At 48.9% G+C, this 21,471-nt stretch overlaps 1 protein-coding gene across 2 annotated transcripts in view; it reads right to left on the reverse strand.

The window, feature by feature from the left end:
* The window catches only part of LOC115079405 (C-type lectin domain family 5 member A-like), a 43,472-nt gene extending 22,292 nt beyond the window's left edge, over positions 1 to 21,180 (reverse strand). Inside the window, exons 1-4 of one of the 2 annotated variants that reach the window (XM_029582971.1) lie at positions 21,015 to 21,180; positions 16,817 to 16,852; positions 13,170 to 13,268; positions 1,330 to 1,404 (exon numbers count right to left, since the gene is read on the reverse strand). In XM_029582971.1, coding sequence (XP_029438831.1) covers positions 1,330 to 1,404; positions 13,170 to 13,268; positions 16,817 to 16,852; positions 21,015 to 21,108 — 304 coding nt within the window. In that variant the 5' untranslated portion in view covers positions 21,109 to 21,180. The remainder of the gene's footprint in view (positions 1 to 1,329; positions 1,405 to 13,169; positions 13,269 to 16,816; positions 16,853 to 21,014) is intronic. The other variant, XM_029582977.1, reaches the window with a different exon arrangement.
* Positions 21,181 to 21,471: the final 291 nt, after the last annotated feature.

The raw sequence follows: 21,471 nt of genomic DNA on the forward strand, positions 1-21,471 counted from the left end.
AGGTGAGTTCAAAGGAGTCAAGTGTAGAGTTCTGGTAAGTTGTCATGGGGGGTGTGAGGTGGAGAGGGAGGGAATCGTGCAATTAGTTTGTGTATTTTGTCGTGGAAGAAGGTTGCTAATTCGTTACATTTATTTTTGGCTTCGTTATCTGCTATGGGTGGAGGGGTTGTTTTTGTGAGGTGTGAGACGTAATTGAACAGGGCCTTGGCGTTACTTTGGAAGTTATGGATTTTTAGAGCGTAATAGTCTATTTTGGTTTTGAGGATGGAATCTCTGTAGTGGTTGAGGGTGTGTTTGTATGATGCGAGGAGGGAGGGGGAGGGATCCTTGCGCCATTTCTTTTCTTTGGTTCTAGTTCTCGTTTGAGTGACTTTAGTTCAGCGGTGTACCATGATTTTTGGGGGTTTGACGGGTTTAGTTCTTTGGAGATGAGTGGGCAGATTTTGTCGGCTATGTCCTTGGTAATCATGTTCCATGAGCTATGGGCAGAGTCCATGTTGGAAAGGTCTAAGTAGACCAGGTCACCAGCTAGGGAGTATGTTAGTAAGGGGTAATACCGCGTCGAAAACACATGGCCAACCCTCCTGAAACTAATAGTGCCCACAACATGAAAATGCATGTTGATGGCTCTATTAGTTATTCCCGCGTGATTCAGAAAGTAAAATGTGCAACCAAGCCGCACATTTTACTTTCAAAAATTAACACCTGCCCAAAGGCAGGGGCTAATTTCGGCCGGCACCGGGGAAGTGTACAGAAAAGCAGAAAAACCTGCTTTTCTGTACACCCTCCAACCTAATCTCATAGCGATATTAAATCAGAGGCCCCAAAATTAAACAAAAAATGTAAATTTAAATTTAAAAAATTTAAAATGTGCCCGCAGCCCGCGGGTCGGAAGACTGATGCTCAATTATGCCGGCATCCATTTTCCGAACCTGTAGCTGTCAGCGGGCTCGAGAACCGAAGCTGGTAAAACTGAGCGTCGATTGTCAAACCCGCTGAAAGCCGCTGCTCCTGTCAAAAAGGAGGCGCTAGGGATGCGCTAGTGTCCCTAGCACCTCTTTTTACTACAGACCATCATTTGCATGTGGGCCGATACTAAATCACGCGCACAGGAGAGTGACCTGTGCTCGCATCGGGAGAGCGGGCACTTGCCAGCTCTCCCGCACTTTTTTCTGTATTGGCCCGAATGTTAGTATGTTGTGTTACTATGTTATTGTGTTACTATGTTATTGTGTTACTATATTACTATGTAACTATGTTACTACGTTGCCTTCCCTTCAACAGGGGAATAAGTCAATCAGCCATTGTGTTTGTTCTGCACAGCAGTACCTTCATTTTGGAGAAAATCTCCATTAATTCTCTCTGGGGCAGCATCTTCCACTGGTGTGTCTTCCTTCTCAGCATCTGTATAAGAAGAGAGAAAAGACGAAGGGTGACTTGATACTGTACAAAGCAGAGATGAAGATTCACTCCTGGTGACAACTTTTGTTCTCAAATGCCACAACCCAGTCGGGTTTTCAGGATATCTACTTTGAATATGCATTAGATGTCTTTGCATGCAATGCATGAAAATTGATCTCATGAATATCCAGTGAAGATATCTTGAAAACCTGATTAGCTTGTGGCGCACAGGCTGTAGTTGCCTACCTCTGTAGTATTGTTTGAATTGGGCAGGGTTGGTCAATTCCAGTCCTCAAGAGCCTCAAACAGGCCTGGTTTTCAAGATACCCATAATGAATATGCATGAGATAGTTTTGTTTACAATGGAGGCAGTGCATGCAAATCTTTGTATGCAAATCTCTCTCATGCATATTCATTGAGGATAACCTGAAAACCAGAACTGTTTGTGGCTCTTGAAGACTGGTGTTTGCCTCCCCAGGGATAGGGAATTTATTTATTTGTTTTTATATACCGATGTTCGATTTTACATATCACATCGGTTTACTGAGAATTGAGTGGCACAGGAAAACAAGTGTTTCCTTTTGTTAATTACAAGGAACATCTATAACATATAAATAGTTAAACAATAATCAAAGGTGTAAATATTACATGTTACAGGAGAACATCTATAAATCATGAAAAAATAATCAATAAACAAATAATCAAAGGTGTAGATTTTACATGTTACAGGAGAACATCTACTTTTAAGAATCTGCAACTGGACAATTATCTTTGAGCTCAAAAATTTACTTTATTTCATATATATATTTGGCATTGCTTATATTTATATTTATTGCTACGTTAAATAGTTATACTTCTTATATAAAATATTATATTTCTTTATTTATTACCAGTTAAAATATTATCACTTTATTTAGCATTATGTTAAATTGTCAACCAGTTATACTGTTCCATATGTTCTACGGTTCCATATAAAGCTCCGCTCTCTGTTGAGCAGTTCTTCGTTTTATGTAAACCGGAGTGATTTGTAGTCCCTACAAGAACTTCGGTATATAAAAATATAAATAAATAAATAAATAAATCTATAAATGATGAACAAATAATCAATAAACAAATCATCAAAGGTGTAGATATTACATGTTACAGGAGAACATCTATAAATGATGAATAAATAATCAATAAACAAATCAAAGGTGTGGCTGTTTCAAGTTACAGGAGAACATCTATAAATGATGAACAAATAATCAATAAACAAATAATCAAAGGTGTGGATGTTTCACGTTACAGGAGTCAATCACACAAACACAATGCCCAAAAATATTCTTATTCCAGTGTCTGAAGAGTTATCAACCACACATCAAACCAAAACCCAGCACTGGTGTATGTTTTATCAATCAATTCAAAAATTGTTAGACCACACGAACATTACTCAGTCAATTATTTTATTTGTAGGACCTCAAAGCTACTTGAGAATGTTCAAAGCATACACACTCAGAATGTAGCGTACAGGTCCAAATTTGATATTTATTTAATGTGAATAAACTTATTCAAAAAAATTTTTTGCTTGTTTTTTAATTTGTTTAAAAACATAGCAAGACCCCTACTATTCCACCTTTATAGATGTATCACCATTATTTGCACACGAAAATTGAATAAAGCTTTCAAAAAAACTTTTTTGTTGATCTCTGAATCATACTTAGCAAGTTTATTATAATGAAAAGTCTCGAAAGTATACTCATCTTCACAGCATCCTACATGTCCCATGTAGGATGCTGTGAAGATGAGTATACTTTCGAGACTTTTCATTTGCACACTAAACTGTTGAACGGTTAAGCAAATAGTCGAGGACAATAAATTTCATAATCAATAAGGTATGTATATTGCATACTACATTTCTTTATTTATTTGTTTGCTTTTTTTATACCAACGGGCTGTTATGTTATGAGTAAAGTCAATAGTGGACCCTTGGGCCGGCTGAGGTGGACAGCGTCCACAGGAGTTAATAAGCCGGGAGGCGGCACTCAGCTGGAGCGGACTGATGGCGTCTTCACCCTGGAAACCCAAGACCCCCCCAGGAGGAGCCCGTAGGGGTCCGAGTCACTGGGACTTAGGAGAATCGTGAATGAGTCCAAGGTTCGAGGCTGGCAGAAGACAAAGGAGAATCGTGAAGAAGACCAAGGTTCGTGGCTGGCTGAAGACAAAGGAGAATCATGAAGAAGACCAAGGTTCGTGGCTGGCTGAAGACAAAGGAGAATCGTGAAGAAGACCAAGGTTCGTGGCTGGCTGAAGACAAAGGAGAATCGTGAAGAAGACCAAGGTTCGTGGCTGGCTGAAGACAAGGAGAATCAGGAACCGGAGCTGGAGTCAGGATATGTAGACAGCAAGTAGAGCCCAGAGCTGGAGCCAAGGCACAGCAGGACCAAACAGAACCTGACCTGGAAGCAAGGCACGGCTGGGAAAAGCTGGAACCGGAGCTGGAAGCAAGGCACGGCTGGAACAAGCAGGAACCAGGGCTGGAAGCAAGGCACGGCTGGAACAAGCTGGAACCGGAGCTGGAAGCAAGGCACGGCTGGAACAAGCTGGAACCGGAGCTGGAAGCAAGGCACGGCTGGAACAAGCAGGAACCAAGGCTGAAAGCAACGCTGGGAAGCAACTAAGCACACAGTAGAGTGACCTCGTTGCAAAGGCAAAGCAAGGAAGTCAGACGCTGGTTTAAATAGCCGGCCAGCGTCTGACGTCAGGAACGGGGCGGTTCAGCACTTCCGGGTGCTGGACCTTTAAGAGCCCCCTGCTCGCGCGCGCGCGTTGCCTGGCAGTGGGAGGAGTCTGAGTCGTCCCTCGGCAGCGTCTCCACGTGGAGAGAGACGCTGCCATGCGGCCCTGCAGGCCCCAGGAGCAACGGAACGCGGCGAGACCGGGAGAGGCAGCAGAAAGGTAAGGACCCGGTCGCTAGCCTAGCGACCGGGACCGCAACAGTACCCCCCCTTTTACGCCCCCTCTTCAGAGGACTAGGCCTGTCAGGATGGTCCAGATGATATTGCTGTAGGAGAGTCTTGTCCAAGATGTTGCGGGCAGGCCCCCACGTATTGTCTTCGTCTCCACAACCTTCCCAGGCCAGCAAATACTCCCAACGTCTGTTGGCGAAACGAGCATCCAGGACCTCTCGTACCTGAAACGTAGGATCCCCATCCGTGGTGGTGGAAGCGTCGTCAAGAGGCCTGGGGTGGAATCTGGAAAGAATTACTGGTTTTAAGAGAGAGACGTGAAAGACATCATGAATGCGTAAAGTGGTTGGGAGTCGTAGACGGTAAGAGACCAACCCTACTCTTTCAGCTACGCGGAAGGGACCACAGAACTTGGGAGAGAGTTTCTTGGAAGGTTGCCTCAAATGAATGTTCTTTGTACTAAGCCACACTCGATCGCCTGGGAGGAAGGTGAATGCAGGTTTTCGGTGTCGATCATAGTAGCGTTTAGCAGTGCGTGCGACCTTCTGAAGACGGTGTTGAGTTGAGGACCACAATTTACTCAATTGGTCCGCGGACAATTGAGCAGCGGGTGAGGAGGTTGGTACAGGTAGAGGTAACGGTGGTTTGAGCTGTTTACCGTACACAATTTGAAAAGGGGATTTCCCCGTCGCCGTATGTATCTGATTATTATAGGCGAATTCAGCCCAAGGCAAAAGCTCCACCCAATTATCTTGTTTGTGGTTAATGAACGCTCGTAGGAACAACTTTAAAGAACGATTCATGCGTTCAGTTTGCCCATTACTTTGCGGGTGAAAAGCGGAAGAGAAACTCAACTGGATCTTAAATTTTTTGCATAAGGCTTTCCAATACCTGGCTGTGAATTGAGGACCTCTGTCTGAAACAATGTCCTGAGGCAGACCATGAATACGGAATACATGGTGTGTGAACAGAGAAGCCAGTTCAGTGGCGGAAGGTAATTTGGGTAAAGGCACAAAGTGAGCCATTTTAGAGAATCGGTCCACCGTGACCCATACCACAGTCTTGCCTTGCGAAGGCGGGAGTTCCACCATAAAGTCAGTGGCAATATGTGTCCAGGGTTCCGTGGGTATAGGTAACGGTTGTAGTAACCCTCTCGGGGGGCCATTAAGCGGTTTCTGCAGAGCGCAAGTGGGGCAAGAACTCACGTAAAGGGAAACATCACGTCGAAGACCTGGCCACCAATAGAAACGATTTATAAGATCCAAAGTTCTTAGTCTACCAGCGTGCCCCCCGGTCAAGGAGTCGTGGCCCCAAGACAGGACTTCCCTCCGAAGCCTTTTAGGAACCGTAGTCTTACTTGAGGAACAAATGGAAGTAGTAGTTAGTTGAACACAGGCAGGATCCAGGATGGTTCGTGGAGAGTCGTCCTCCTCCTCCGGCTGACAGGTACGAGATAGAGCATCGGCTCGAACGTTCTTCTCCGCTGGTCGAAACTTGAGGATGAAATTGAAACAACTGAAGAAGAGTGACCATCTTGCTTGCCGCGAGTTTAGTCGTTGAGCTCGGGCCAAGTACAATAAATTTTTGTGGTCAGTGTACACTGTCACCGGATGATTAGCCCCCTCCAGCCATTGCCTCCACTCCTCGAAGGCTAACTTAATGGCTAGGAGTTCCTTGTCTCCGATGCCATAGTTACATTCAGCAGGCGAAAACTTTTTAGAGAAGTAAGAACATGGCATCAATTTGCCCGAAGTATCGTGTTGACTGAGCACCGCTCCAACAGCCAGATTCGAGGCATCGACCTCCAAGATGAAGGGTCGTTGTGGATCTGGGTGTCGTAGGCAGGAAGCGGCTAGGAATGCTTGTTTTAAGTCTTCAAAGGCAGCCGAGGCGGTAGTGGACCAATCGTGAGCGTTAACCCCTTTGCGAGTAAGCGCCGTGAGAGGAGCTACCTTCTGGGAGTAATGTGGTATAAAATGCCTGTAAAAATTGGCGAATCCAAGGAATCGCTGTAGCGCCTTCAGGCCAGACGGGCGAGGCCAATTGACAATGGCTGCCACCTTCTCTGGGTCCATCTGGAAACCGGACGAGGAAACAATATATCCCAAGAACGGAAGTGACTCGCGCTCAAACTGACATTTTTCAAATTTAGCGTATAGATGATTGTCCCTTAGAGCCTGTAAGACTTGTTTGACGTGTTGGCGATGGGAAGAAAGATCTTGGGAATAGATCAGGACGTCATCAAGGTACACTATGACGAAGGAATGAAGCATCTCCCGGAGTACCTCATTCATCAGATTCTGGAAGACAGCAGGGGCATTACATAAGCCGAAAGGCATTACTAAGTATTCGTAATGTCCATCTCGCGTGTTGAACGCTGTCTTCCACTCGTCACCGGGACGAATACGAACCAAATTGTAAGCTCCACGTAAATCCAATTTTGTAAAGATCTTGGCCCCCTGAAGTCTATCGAGCAGTTCTGGGATCAGAGGCAAGGGATAGCGATCTTTCTTAGTGATGGAGTTCAGACCTCGATAGTCTATGCACGGCCGGAGGGAGCCATCTTTTTTGGACACAAAAAAGAATCCTGCTCCTGCAGGGGAGTGCGAAGGACGAATGAACCCTTTGGCAAGATTCTCCGTAATGTAGTCTGACATTGCATGGGTTTCTGGCAGAGAAAGAGGGTATACCCTACCCCGCGGAGGAGTGGAACCAGGTAGTAAATCAATGGCACAGTCGAAGGGCCGATGGCATGGAAGCAGTTCAGCCTTTTGTTTGGAGAACACGTCAGCGTAATTCTGGTACGGCAAAGGAAGGTCCAGGGCAGAGTGAGAGAGTAATATCTCCGGTCTAGGAACGGGATCCAGGCAATTCTGGAAACAGGAAGGACTCCATTGCGCAATTTGGAGAGAGTCCCAATGGATCACCGGAGCATGTTGTTGCAACCAAGGGAGTCCCAGGACCACAGGGTGCACCGATTTATCAAGTAGCAAAAAGGAGATTGTCTCAGTGTGAAGCACTCCCGTCCGTAAAGTGAGAGGCATCGTAGTTTCAGAAATGGATCCAGGTAGAGGGGTTCCCTGGATAGAGGTAACCCGTAATGGAGGTATCCGGCGCTTAGTAGGTAGTCCTAATTGGTGTACCAGTTCTCTCCAGATAAAGTTCCCTCCGGCTCCGGAATCAATGAAAGCTAGAGTCTGAAAGGAGCCACCTGGATACTCCAACGTTATAGGAACTGTACATTGAGGAGTAGCATTAACATAGCCTAGGGGAACCTCCTCATCTCTCCCTAGACTTGAGCTTTTCCCGGTCTCGCAGGACACTGACCCAGGAAATGACCCTTAGTGCCGCAGTATAAGCACAGGCCTTGAGTGCGGCGACGTGTCTTCTCCTCCTCGGTTAGGGGCGCCCGACCAAGCTGCATAGGTTCCTCAGAGGGGCTGTGGGAGGCTGATGATGTCTTGTGAGATAAAGTCAGAGACCTGGAGAAGGAGGGTGCCAAAGAGACAGGCCGACGAGGAACTCGACCCTCCTTAGCTCGTTGCTGCAATCGCCGGTCAATCCTCCCGGCCAAGTCTATCACCCCGTTCAGAGTGAAGGGCAGGTCGCGAGCCATCAGCTCGTCCTTGATACGGCCTGCAAGGCCTTCCAAGAAAATACCCCGCAAACAGTCATCCTGCCAGCCGAGTTCCATCGCCAGAGTACGAAATTCAATAGCGTACTCCGCCAGAGAACGGGATCCTTGTCGTAGCTGTAGAATTTCAGTGGTAGCGGTGGTAGCACGAGCTGGCTCGTCAAAAGTCTGTTTGAAGTGAGTCACGAAAACCTGTGAATTGTGCAGCATGGCGTCCTGTTTCTCCCACATGGGAGAGGCCCATAGCATAGCTCTCCCATCGAGCAGAGACAAAATATATGCTACCTTGACGGCATCAGACGGGAACTGCCCTGGTAGCAAAGTGAAGCGGATGAAACACTGATTCAAAAACGCCCTGCACGATCTGGCATCCCCGGAGTATCGAGTAGGCGCTGGAAGCTGAGTCTGCGCGGGAGCTAGAACCGCCGGTGGAGGCGGGGGTTGTGCCACCGGAGGAGGATTGGCGTCCAAGCGACTGGCTAGGCGATCCACCGTAGCAGCCAAGACTTCCAGACATTGCTGTTGCTGCTGGATTCTTTGGGCCATGCCAGGGATGGCCTGCATAGGAGCGGAGTCCGCCGAGTCCATGGCCTTTGCAAACTGTTATGTTATGAGTAAAGTCAATAGTGGACCCTTGGGCCGGCTGAGGTGGACAGCGTCCACAGGAGTTAATAAGCCGGGAGGCGGTACTCAGCTGGAGCGGACTGATGGCGTCTTCACCCTGGAAACCCAAGACCCCCCCAGGAGGAGCCCGTAGGGGTCCGAGTCGCTGGGACTTAGGAGAATCGTGAATGAGTCCAAGGTTCGAGGCTGGCAGAAGACAAAGGAGAATCGTGAAGAAGACCAAGGTTCGTGGCTGGCTGAAGACAAAGGAGAATCGTGAAGAAGACCAAGGTTCGTGGCTGGCTGAAGACAAAGGAGAATCGTGAAGAAGACCAAGGTTCGTGGCTGGCTGAAGACAAAGGAGAATCGTGAAGAAGACCAAGGTTCGTGGCTGGCTGAAGACAAGGAGAATCAGGAACCGGAGCTGGAGTCAGGATATGTAGACAGCAAGTAGAGCCCAGAGCTGGAGCCAAGGCACAGCAGGACCAAACAGAACCTGACCTGGAAGCAAGGCACGGCTGGGACAAGCTGGAACCGGAGCTGGAAGCAAGGCACGGCTGGAACAAGCAGGAACCAGGGCTGGAAGCAAGGCACGGCTGGAACAAGCTGGAACCGGAGCTGGAAGCAAGGCACGGCTGGAACAAGCAGGAACCAAGGCTGAAAGCAACGCTGGGAAGCAACTAAGCACACAGTAGAGTGACCTCGTTGCAAAGGCAAAGCAAGGAAGTCAGACGCTGGTTTAAATAGCCGGCCAGCGTCTGACGTCAGGAACGGGGCGGTTCAGCACTTCCGGGTGCTGGACCTTTAAGAGCCCCCTGCTCGCGCGCGCGCGCGCGTTGCCTGGCAGTGGGAGGAGTCTGAGTCGTCCCTCGGCAGCGTCTCCACGTGGAGAGAGACACTGCCATGCGGCCCTGCAGGCCCCAGGAGCAACGGAACGCGGCGAGACCGGGAGAGGCAGCAGAAAGGTAAGGACCCGGTCGCTAGCCTAGCGACCGGGACCGCAACACGGGCTACATTTAAAAAAATTTTTATGGTCCATTTCCTTCCCACTCATTCTCCCTCCCACTCCCTCCCCCTCATTCTCCCTCCCACTCCCTCTCACCTCCCTCCTCTAGTCCCTCTCATCTCCCCCCTCAAGTCTCCCTCCCTCTCACCTTCCTCCCTCCCCTCAGTCACTCCCCCTCTCTCAGTCCCCTCCCCTTTCAGCTCATCCACAACCCCTTCCCTCGGATGGCATAGATGGAAGATCTCCGGTGGGGTGGTCCATCCCTCGCGCGCGCCGCTGCCGCAGCTGCCACTACTGCTCTTTGCCGCTGCTCCTCGCTGCCGCCACCACTGCTACTGCTCCTCCCTGTGCCATTTTTTTCAGGCACGCTCCGCTCTGACCGACGTGCGCGCCCGCGCATGTGCGGTAGAGCTGCTCTCCACTGCGCATTTGCGGCACGTCGGTCAGGCCTCCCTTATCTAGTAGATATTCAACTAGACTCATCACATCGGCGTACATGGAACACAAAGTAACATGAACTTGCAGGGAACTAAGATGGAGCAGGAAAACTCAGGGGTTTCATTGAACAAGTGATTCAAGGTGCAGGATTGCAGGGGCACAAATATTAATGCTGAGCAGTTCCACTGGTACTGGGGGCTGTAACATGGGGGTGGGTGTTAACTAGAGAGATAGTGGTGAGATTTTCCTTGGTTACAGTGGATATGTATGCTACAGTAGGTTTCATCTTGTGGAGGCTATTTGAGGTTTAGATTCCAACTCTATCCCCTCTAAAACTCATTAGTATTACTGTTCCAGGCTACCTTTGTAAAAAAAAAAAAAAAAATTGTGCATGCTCTGTATCCCTGCACCCATCCCCTGATCCCTCCAGTCCTAGAGGCGACAGGCTCTGTATCCCTGCTCCCATCCCCTGATCCCTCCAGTCCTAGAGGCGACAGGCTCTGTATCCCTGCTCCCATCCCCTGATCCCTGCAGTCCTAGAGGTGACAGGCTCTGTATCCCTGCACCCATCCCCTGATCCCTCCAGTCCTAGAGGTGACAGGCTCTGTATCCCTGCTCCCACCCCCCGATCCCTCCAGTCCTAGAGGTGACAGGCTCTGTATCCCTGCTCCCATCCCCTGATCCCTCCAGTCCTAGAGGTGACAGGCTCTGTATCCCTGCTCCCACCCCCAGATCCCTCCAGTCCTAGAGGTGACAGGCTCTGTATCCCTGCACCCATCCCCTGATCCCTCCAGTCCTAGAGGTGACAGGCTCTGTATCCCTGCTCCCACCCCCCGATCCCTCCAGTCCTAGAGGTGACAGGCTCTGTATCCCTGCTCCCATCCCCTGATCCCTCCAGTCCTAGAGGTGACAGGCTCTGTATCCCTGCTCCCACCCCCAGATCCCTCCAGTCCTAGAGGTGACAGGCTCTGTATCCCTGCACCCATCTCCTGATCCCTCCAGTCCTAGAGGTGATGGGCTCTGTATCCCTGCGCCCATCCCCTGCTCCCTCCAGTCCTAGAGGTGACAGGCTCTGTATCACTGCACCATCCCCTGATCCCTCCAGTCCTAGAGGTGACAGGCTCTGTATCCCTGCTCCCATCCCCTGATCCCTCCAGTCCTAGAGGTGACAGGCTCTGTATCCCTGCTCCCATCCCCTGATCCCTCCAGTCCTAGAGGCGACAGGCTCTGTATCCCTGCTCCCATCCCCTGATCCCTGCAGTCCTAGAGGTGACAGGCTCTGTATCCCTGCACCCATCCCCTGATCCCTCCAGTCCTAGAGGTGACAGGCTCTGTATCCCTGCTCCCACCCCCCGATCCCTCCAGTCCTAGAGGTGACAGGCTCTGTATCCCTGCTCCCATCCCCTGATCCCTCCAGTCCTAGAGGTGACAGGCTCTGTATCCCTGCTCCCACCCCCAGATCCCTCCAGTCCTAGAGGTGACAGGCTCTGTATCCCTGCACCCATCCCCTGCTCCCTCCAGTCCTAGAGGAAACAGGCTCTGTATCCCTGCGCCCATCCCCTGAGCCCTCCAGTCCTAGAGGTGACAGGCTCTGTATCTCGGCACCCATCCCCTGATCCCTCCAGTCCTAGAGGTGACAGGCTCTGTATCCCTGCACCCATCCCCTGATCCCTCCAGTCCTAGAGGAAACAGGCTCTGTATCCCTGCGCCCATCCCCTGAGCCCTCCAGTCCTAGAGGTGACAGGCTCTGTATCTCGGCACCCATCCCCTGATCCCTCCAGTCCTAGAGGTGACAGGCTCTGTATACCTGCACCCATCCCCTGATCCCTCCAGTCCTAGAGGTGACAGGCTCTGTATCTCGGCACCCATCCCCTGATCCCTCCAGTCCTAGAGGTGACAGGCTCTGTACCCTGCACCCATCCCCTGATCCCTCCAGTCCTAGAGGTGACAGGCTCTGTATCCCTGTGCCTATTCCCCTGATCCCTCCACTTCTAGAGGTGATAGGCTCTGTATCCTTGTGTCCATCCCCTGATCCCTCCAGTCCTAGAGGTGACAGGCTCTGTATCCCTGCTCCCACCCCCCCGATCCCTCCAGTCCTAGAGGTGACAGGCTCTGTATCCCTGCACCATCCCCTGATCCCTCCAGTCCTAGAGGTGACAGGCTCTGTATCCCTGCACCCATCCCCTGAGCCCTCCAGTCCTAGAGGTGACAGGCTCTGTATCCCTGCACCCATCCCCTGAGCCCTCCAGTCCTAGAGATAACAGGCTCTGTATCCCTGCTCCCATCCCCCGATCCCTCCAGTCCTAGAGGTGACAGGCTCTGTATCCCTGCTCCCATCCCCCGATCCCTCCAGTCCTAGAGGTGACAGGCTCTGTATCCCTGCACCCATCCCCTGATCCCTCCAGTCCTAGAGGTGACAGGCTCTGTATCCCTGCACCATCCCCTGATCCCTCCAGTCCTAGAGGTGACAGGCTCTGTATCCCTGCTCCCATCCCCCGATCCCTCCAGTCCTAGAGGTGACAGGCTCTGTATCCCTGCTCCCATCCCCCGATCCCTCCAGTCCTAGAGGTGACAGGCTCTGTATCCCTGCACCCATCCCGATCCCTCCAGTCCTAGAGGTGACAGGCTCTGTATCCCTGCACCCATCCCCTGCTCCCTCCAGTCCTAGAGGAAACAGGCTCTGTATCCCTGCGCCCATCCCCTGAGCCCTCCAGTCCTAGAGGTGACAGGCTCTGTATCTCGGCACCCATCCCCCGATCCCTCCAGTCCTAGAGGTGACAGGCTCTGTATCCCTGCACCCATCCCCTGATCCCTCCAGTCCTAGAGGTGACAGGCTCTGTATCCCTGCTCCCACCCCCCGATCCCTCCAGTCCTAGAGGTGACAGGCTCTGTATCCCTGCACCATCCCCTGATCCCTCCAGTCCTAGAGGTGACAGGCCCTGTATCCCTGCTCCCATCCCCCGATCCCTCCAGTCCTAGAGGTGACAGGCTCTGTATCCCTGCTCCCATCCCCCGATCCCTCCAGTCCTAGAGGTGAAAGGCTCTGTACCCCTGTACCAATCCCTAGATGTGACTGGTTTGTATCTTTGTCCATTCTATGAGTCAAGTTTGAAATCATCACAGGAGAATTTAATACACTTACAAAGGACCCCAAGGGCTATTGAGAGGATTAGTAGCAGGATGCAGAGGATCCCCAGAAGAATTATTATCCATGTGAGAAATGATGATCTGTGTTGAACAGCTGAAAAGAGATTAGAGGGACTTAGAGAATATGCAGTGATACAGGGAAGAAACATCCCTGCCTCTCATTAATCTTCAGTGATCCGGGTACTCTCCAACCACCATCCTAAATCTCAAACTCCAGATCCTAGGAATGAGCCTCACTCGCAGGCAGCTCCTTGCCTAGGTGACACTGGGCCTTCAAACTCCTCACATCTGCTCGCCCTGATTCTTGTAGAGGAAAACCCACTATATAACATCCCTATAGAGCTTCCCAATAACCATAATCACTTTCTAAAGAAATCAGACAGCAACACTCTTCCTTCAGCCTCTCTCCTGTCACCCTCAGGTATTCCCCAGATGTTACTCACATCAGACAATGCTGTATTCTATCCACCCTTCCTCCTGTCACCCTCAGGTATTCCCCAGATGTTACTCACATCAGACAATGCTGTATTCTATCCACCCTTCCTCCTGTCACCCTCAGGTATTCCCCAGATGTTACTCACATCAGACAATGCTGTATTCTATCCACCCTTCCTCCTGTCACCCTCACGTATTCCCCAGATGTTACTCACATCAGACAATGCTGTATTCTATCCACCCTTCCTCCTGTCACCCTCACGTATTCCCCAGATGTTACTCACATCAGACAATGCTGTATTCTATCCACCCTTCCTCCTGTCACCCTCAGGTATTCCCCAGATGTTACTCACATCAGACAATGCTGTATTCTATCCACCCTTCCTCCTGTCACCCTCAGGTATTCCCCAGATGTTACTCACATCAGACAATGCTGTATTCTATCCACCCTTCCTCCTGTCACCCTCACGTATTCCCCAGATGTTACTCACATCAGACAATGCTGTATTCTATCCACCCTTTCTCCTGTCACCCTCAGGTATTCCCCAGATGTTACTCACATCAGACAATTCTGTATTCTATCCACCCTTCCTCCTGTCACCCTCACGTATTCCCCAGATGTTACCCACACTAGACAATGCTGTATTCTATCCACCCTTCCTCCTGTCACCCTCAGGTATTCCCCAGATGTTACTCACATCAGACAATTCTGTATTCTATCCACCCTTCCTCCTGTCACCCTCACGTATTCCCCAGATGTTACCCACATCAGACAATTCTGTATTCTATCCACCCTTCCTCCTGTCACCCTCAGGTATTCCCCAGATGTTACCCACACTAGACAATGCTGTATTCTATCCACCCTTTCTCCTGTCTCCCTCAGGTATTCCCCAGATGTTACTCACACTAGACAATGCTGTATTCTATCCACCCTTCCTCCTGTCACCCTCAGGTATTCCCCAGATGTTACCCACACTAGACAATGCTGTATTCTATCCACCCTTCCTCCTGTCACCCTCACGTATTCCCCAGATGTTTCTCACACTAGACAATGCTGTATTCTATCCACCCTTTCTCCTGTCACCCTCACGTATTCCCCAGATGTTTCTCACACTAGACAATGCTGTATTCTATCCACCCTTTCTCCTGTCACCCTCAGGTATTCCCCAGATGTTACCCACACTAGACAATGCTGTATTCTATCCACCCCTCCTCCTGTCACCCTCACGTATTCCCCAGATGTTTCTCACACTAGACAATGCTGTATTCTATCCACCCTTTCTCCTGTTATTCTCAGGTATTCCCCAGATGTTACTCACATCAGACAATGCTGTAATCTATCCACCCTTTCTCCTGTCACCATAAAATATTCTCCACATGTTACACACCTCAGAGAATGCTGATTTCACATAAGGCTCTTTCCTGTCACCCTCAGGTGTTCCCCAGATGTTACTCACATCAGACAGGGCTGCTTTACCTTCAGCCTCTCTCCTGTCACCCTCAAGTATTCCTCAGATGTTATAGACCTCAGACCATGCCACTTTCTCTTTAGCCTCTCTCATGTCACCCTCAGGTTTAACCCAGATGTTACACACCTTAGCAGCACTGCTTTTTCCTCAGTCTCTGTCCTGTGACCATCACACACATATTCCCCAGATGTTACACACTTCAGACAGCACTGCTTTCTCTTCACTTCTCTTCTATCACTCTCACGTTTTCCCCAGATGTTACACACCTCAGACAGCACTGCTTTCTCTTCAGCCTCTCTCCTATCACCCTGAAGTAATCCCCAGATGTTACACACCTCAGACTGCACTGCTTTCTCTTCAGCCTCTCTCCTGTCACACTCAGGTTTTCCCCAGATGTTACACACCTCAGACAGCACTGCTTTCTCTTCAGCCTCTCTCCTGTCACACTCAGGTTTTCCCCAGATGTTACACACCTCAGACAGCACTGCTTTCTCTTCAGCCTCTCTCTTGTCACCCTGAAGTAATCCCCAGATGTTACACACCTCAGACTGCACTGCTTTCTCTTCAGCCTCTCTCCTGTCACACTCAGGTTTTCCCCAGATGTTACACACCTCAGACAGCACTGCTTTCTCTTCAGCCTCTCTCCTGTCACACTCAGCTATTCCCCAGATGTTACACACCTCAGACTGCACTGCTTTCTCTTCAGCCTCTCTCCTGTCACACTCAGGTTTTCCCCAGATGTTACACACCTCAGACAACACTGTTTTCTCTTCAACCTCTCTCCTGTCACCCTGAAGTAATCCCCAGATGTTACACACCTCAGACAGCACTGCTTTCTCTTCAGCCTCTCTCTTGTCACCCTGAAGTAATTCCCAGATGTTACACACTTCAGACAGCACTGCTTTCTCTTCACTTCTCTTCTATCACCCTCACGTTTTCCCCAGATGTTACACATCGCAGACAGCACTGCTTTCTCTTCAGCCTCTCTCCTGTCACACTTAGGTATTCCCCAGATGTTACACACCTCAGACAGCACTGCTTTCTCTTCAGCCTCTCTCCTGTCACACTGAAGTAATCCCCAGATGTTACACACCTCAGACAGCACTGCTTTCTCTTCAGCCTCTCTCTTGTCACCCTGAAGTAATCCCCAGATGTTACACACCTCAGACTGCACTGCTTTCTCTTCAGCCTCTCTCCTGTCACACTCAGGTATTCCCCAGATGTTACACACCTCAGACAGCACTGCTTTCTCTTCAGCCTCTCTCCTGTCACACTCAGCTATTCCCCAGATGTTACACACCTCAGACAGCACTGCTTTCTCTTCAGCCTCTCTCTTGTCACCCTGAAGTAATTCCCAGATGTTACACACTTCAGACTGCACTGCTTTCTCTTCAGCCTCTCTCCTATCACCCTCAAGTAATCCCCAGATGTTACAGACACACCTCAGTCAGCAGTGCTCGCCCTCCAGCCTCTATCCTGACAACCTCATGTATTACCCAGATGTTACCTACACACCTCAGTCAGCAGTGCTCTCCCTCCAGCCTCTATCCTGACAACCTCATGTATTACCCAGATGTTACCTACACACCTCAGTCAGCAGTGCTCTCCCTCCAACCTCTGTCTGGTCAAACTCAGGTATTACCCAGATGTTATTCACAGAACTCAGAGAGACGTATTCTTACTCCAGCTCTGTTAGTGACCCTAAGTGAAAGGTTGAGTGAGTTGATTTAGACCTTACCTGTTGCTTTTTCCAGATGTTCATTTTTGTGGATGTCTGTTATGAGAGAAAAGATGTCAAATTTTAAAGAGTATTTGCAATTCTAGGTGATGATATAGCAGAGACACTGAATAGAAGGATACATCAGTTTATGTTGTTCACACAAGAAGAGCGCGCTTGGAAGTGCAAAAAGCCTTAAAGAGCAGTCACGTGACCCAGATTCTGGAGATGTCCGGGTGCTAGCTCTCGTCTTCTCGTTCCTCAGCCTCTTGATACTGATTGGGCTATATACACAGGAGACACGTCTATAAATCCCAGAATGCATTCTATTGCAAGCCAGGAAGCAAAGGAATTCCATTCAGGTCACCAACTATCTGAGAGATCCAGTTCTCTTAATTTTAATCTGTTTGACATGGTTATCGATAGGTCCTTCTGTATAACATACGAGTATCTGCACCGCCTGACTTACAGAGTATCAGCGAGTCCCTGTGCAGAACACGCAGTGATTATCTGCATTACCAGATACATATAGAGTATCAGCAGGTCCCTGTGTATAACAAACTGTGATTATCTGCACTACCGGATACATACAGTGTACAAGCAGCTCCCTGTGTATAATACACAGTGATTATCTGCATTACCTGATACATACAGAGTATCAGCAGGTCCCTGTGTATAACACACAGTGATTATCTGCATTACCGGATACATACAGTGTACAATCAGCTCCCTGTGTATAATACACAGTGATTATCTGCATTACCTGATACATACAGAGTATCAGCAGGTCCCTGTGTAGTATACACAGTGATTATCTGCATTACCTGACTCCCACAGAGTATCAGTGGGTCACTGTGTATAATCACAGTGATAAACTGCATTACCTGATACATACAGAGTATCAGTAGAACCCTGTGTATAACACACAGTGATTATCTGCATTACCGGATACATACAGTGTACAATCAGCTCCCTGTGTATAATACACAGTGATTATGTGCATTACCAGATACATACAGAGTATCAGCAGGTCCCTGTGTATAACACACAGTGATTATCTGCATTACCGGATACATACAGTGTACAATCAGCTCCCTGTGTATAATACACAGTGATTATCTGCATTACCTGATACATACAGAGTATCAGCAGGTCCCTGTGTATTATACACAGTGATTATCTGCATTACCTGATGCATACAGAGTATCAGCAGGTCCCTGTGTATAATACCAGTGATTATCAGCATTACCTGATGCATACAGTATCAGCAGGTCCCTGTGTATAATACCAGTGATTATCTGCATTACCTGATGCATACAAGGTATCAGCAGGTCCCTATGTATTATACACAGAGATTATCGCATTCCCTGATACATACAGAGTATCAGCAGGTCCCTGTGTATTATACACAGTGATTATCTGCATTACCTGATAAATAGAGTATCAGCAGGTCCCTGTATATTATACACAGAGATTATCGCATTACCTGATACATACAGAGTATCAGCAGGTCCCTGTATATTATACACAGTGATTATCTGCATTACCTGATACATACAGAGAATCAGCAGGTCCTGTGTATTATACACAGTGATTCTCTGCATTACCTGATGCATACGGAGTACCAGCACATCCCTATGTATAATACACAGTGATTATCTGCATTACCTGATACATACAGAGTATCAGCAGGTCCCTGTGTATTATACACAGTGATTATCTGCATTACCTAATGCATACAAGGTATCAGCAGGTCCCTATGTATTATACACAGAGATTATCGCATTCCCTGATACATACAGAATATCAGCAGGTCCCTGTGTATTATACACAGTGACTATCTGCATTACCTGATAAATAGAGTATCAGCAGGTCCCTGTATATTATACACAGTGATTATCTGCATTACCTGACTCCCATAGAGTATCAGCAAGTCCCTGTGTATTATACACAGTGATTATCTGCATTACCTGATGCATACAAGGTATCAGCAGGTCCCTATGTAGTATACACAGAGATTATCGCATTACCTGATACATACAGAGTATCAGCAGGTCCCTGTGTATTATACACAGGGGTAGATTTTCAGACCGCGCGAATAGGCGTACTTTTGCTGGCGCATCAGGCGCAAGCAAAAGTACGCGGGATTTTAGTAGATACACGCGGAGCCGCGCGTATCCGCTAAAATCCGGGATCGGCGGGCGCAAGGCTATGGATTCTGTATAGCCGGCGCGCGCCGAGCCGCGCACTCTACCTACGTTCCCTCCAAGGCAGCTCCGAAATCGGAGCGGCCTCGGAGGGAACTTTCTTTTGTCCTCCCCTCACCTTCCCCTCCCTTCCCCTACCTAACCCACCCGCCCAGCCCTGTCTAAACCCCATCCTTACCTTTGTCGGGGGATTTACGCCTCCCAGAGGGAGGCGTAAATCCCCGCGCGCCAGCGGGCCGCTAGCGCGCTGGGACGCGACCTGGGGGTGGTTCCGGAGGGCGCGGCCACGCCCCCGGGCCGTAAGCACGCCCCCGGACCCGCCCCGAAACGCTCCCGACACGCCCCCAAATCGGCGCTGCACTCGGTCACGCCCCCGACACGCCCCCCTCCGAAAACCCCGGGACTTACGCGAGTCCCGGGGCTCTGCGCGCGCCGGTGAGCCTATGTAAAATAGGCTCACCGGCGCTCAGGGCTCTTAAAATCCGCCCCACAGTGACTATCTGCATTACCTGATAAATAGAGTATCAGCAGGTCCCTGTATATTATACACAGTGATTATCTGCATTACCTGATACAAAGAAAGAGAATCATCAGATTCCCGTGTATAATACACAGTGATTATCAGCATTACCAGATACATACAGAGTATCCGCAGGTCCCTGTATATTATAGACAGTGATTATCTGCATTACCTTATGCATACAGAGTATCAGCACATCCCTATGTATAATACCAGTGATTATCAGCATTACCTGATACTTACAGAGTATCAGCAGGTCCCTATGTATTATACACAGTGATTATTTGCATTTCCTGATACATACAGAGTATCAGCAGGTCCCTGTGTATAACACCCAGTAATTATCTGCATTATCTGATGCATACAGAGTATCAGAGGCTCCCTGTGTATTATACACAGTGATTATCTGCATTACCAGATACATAGAGAGAATCATCAGGTCCCTGTGTATTATACACAGTGATTATCTGCATTACCTGATACATACAGAGTATCAGCAGGTCCCTGTGTATAACACCCAGTAATTATTTGCATTACCTGATGCATACAGAGTATGCATACAGAGTATTCATACAGAGTATGCACAGAACTGTGAAAGACTTCAAAGGGGCGTTGGATAAACACTGCGGATCCATAAAGTCAAGAGGCCGCCAATGAAGAGTGGGTGACTCGCCAGAATGATGGCTATTGACACAATACCCTTATTAAATAAACATACACATGCTTACTGTGACTCCAACATCGCTCTAAGCTACAACAGCAAGAGATAATGGAAAAAAGGATTTGCACTCACAAAGAGGGGAGTAGCTGGCTTGTTATGGCGGTTACTACCCCAAACCAAATGTGCCTGATACTTCACTTTTGATGCATATCCAGCATAGTTCTCTGCTTCAACGACAAGGGAGAAGAATAACTGATACTTCACACATCCAGCAGAGCTCTCTGCTACAACGGCAAGGGAGAAGAAAAAGGGTTCGCACTCAAAAAGCGGGGAGTAGCTGGCTTGTTACGGCGGTTACTACCCCAAACCAAATGTGCCTGATACTTCACTTTCCATGCATATACAGCATAGCTCTCTGCTTCAACGGCAGGGGAGAAAAAAACTGATACTTCACACATGTCCAGCATAGCTCCCTGCTTCAACGGCAGGGGAGAAGAAAAAAACCCAACAAGGGCTGTACAACATAGTCTGGGTAAAACAAATAAGCATGGGTGTAGCTTGCTTATCACGGCGGTTATTGCCCCTACTACCCCTAACTAATCAAGCTAGATATTTCACTTGGATGCAGCTCCATCACTGCTCTCTACATTAATGATGGGGGTGGAAGGGGAATAGAACAAAGAGCTAAGAGAAACAGATAAGTATGAGAGAAAAAATGTGTGAGGCTTGCTGGGCAGACTGGATGGGCCATTCGGTCTTCTTCTGCCGTCATTTCTATGTTTCTATATCAGCAGGTCCCTGTGTATAACACCCAGTAATTATTTGCATTACCTGGTCTTCCCTGAGTATGAGCTGGTCCATATTTCCCTTTATCTTGGATAGTGGAGGGGAAGCTGAGATCTGCATATGTTACCTCCTCTGCCATTGCGGATATCTTAGGGGATGGCTGCTGCTGGGTGCAACCTTGGAAGAAAACTGTAATGCGTCAAGCTCTCACTCTGTGTCCCTTTCATACAGGAAATAAGCTGTTCCCCTTCCCCTCCCATAACCAGCAGTACCGTTGGTTATCACCACCCTCCTGCAAATAAGTTCCCTTTCTGAAAGATTCACAGCCAAGGGTTAGTGGGTTTCACTTTTCCCAAACCCGCTACAAATATTTAGGTAGTGTGAGGGCTGGCAAGCTTCGTTTTCCCCTTTATCTGATACAGGGCGGGACTGGAGCAAGTTTAATGTAAATGCCGCTCATTTCAGTTCCCCCCACTCTGGTGAGAAGGGGCCACAGCTGCTG

This window comes from Rhinatrema bivittatum, chromosome 1 (genome assembly GCF_901001135.1).
Source record: "Rhinatrema bivittatum chromosome 1, aRhiBiv1.1, whole genome shotgun sequence".
NCBI classification, from domain to species: domain Eukaryota; kingdom Metazoa; phylum Chordata; class Amphibia; order Gymnophiona; family Rhinatrematidae; genus Rhinatrema; species Rhinatrema bivittatum.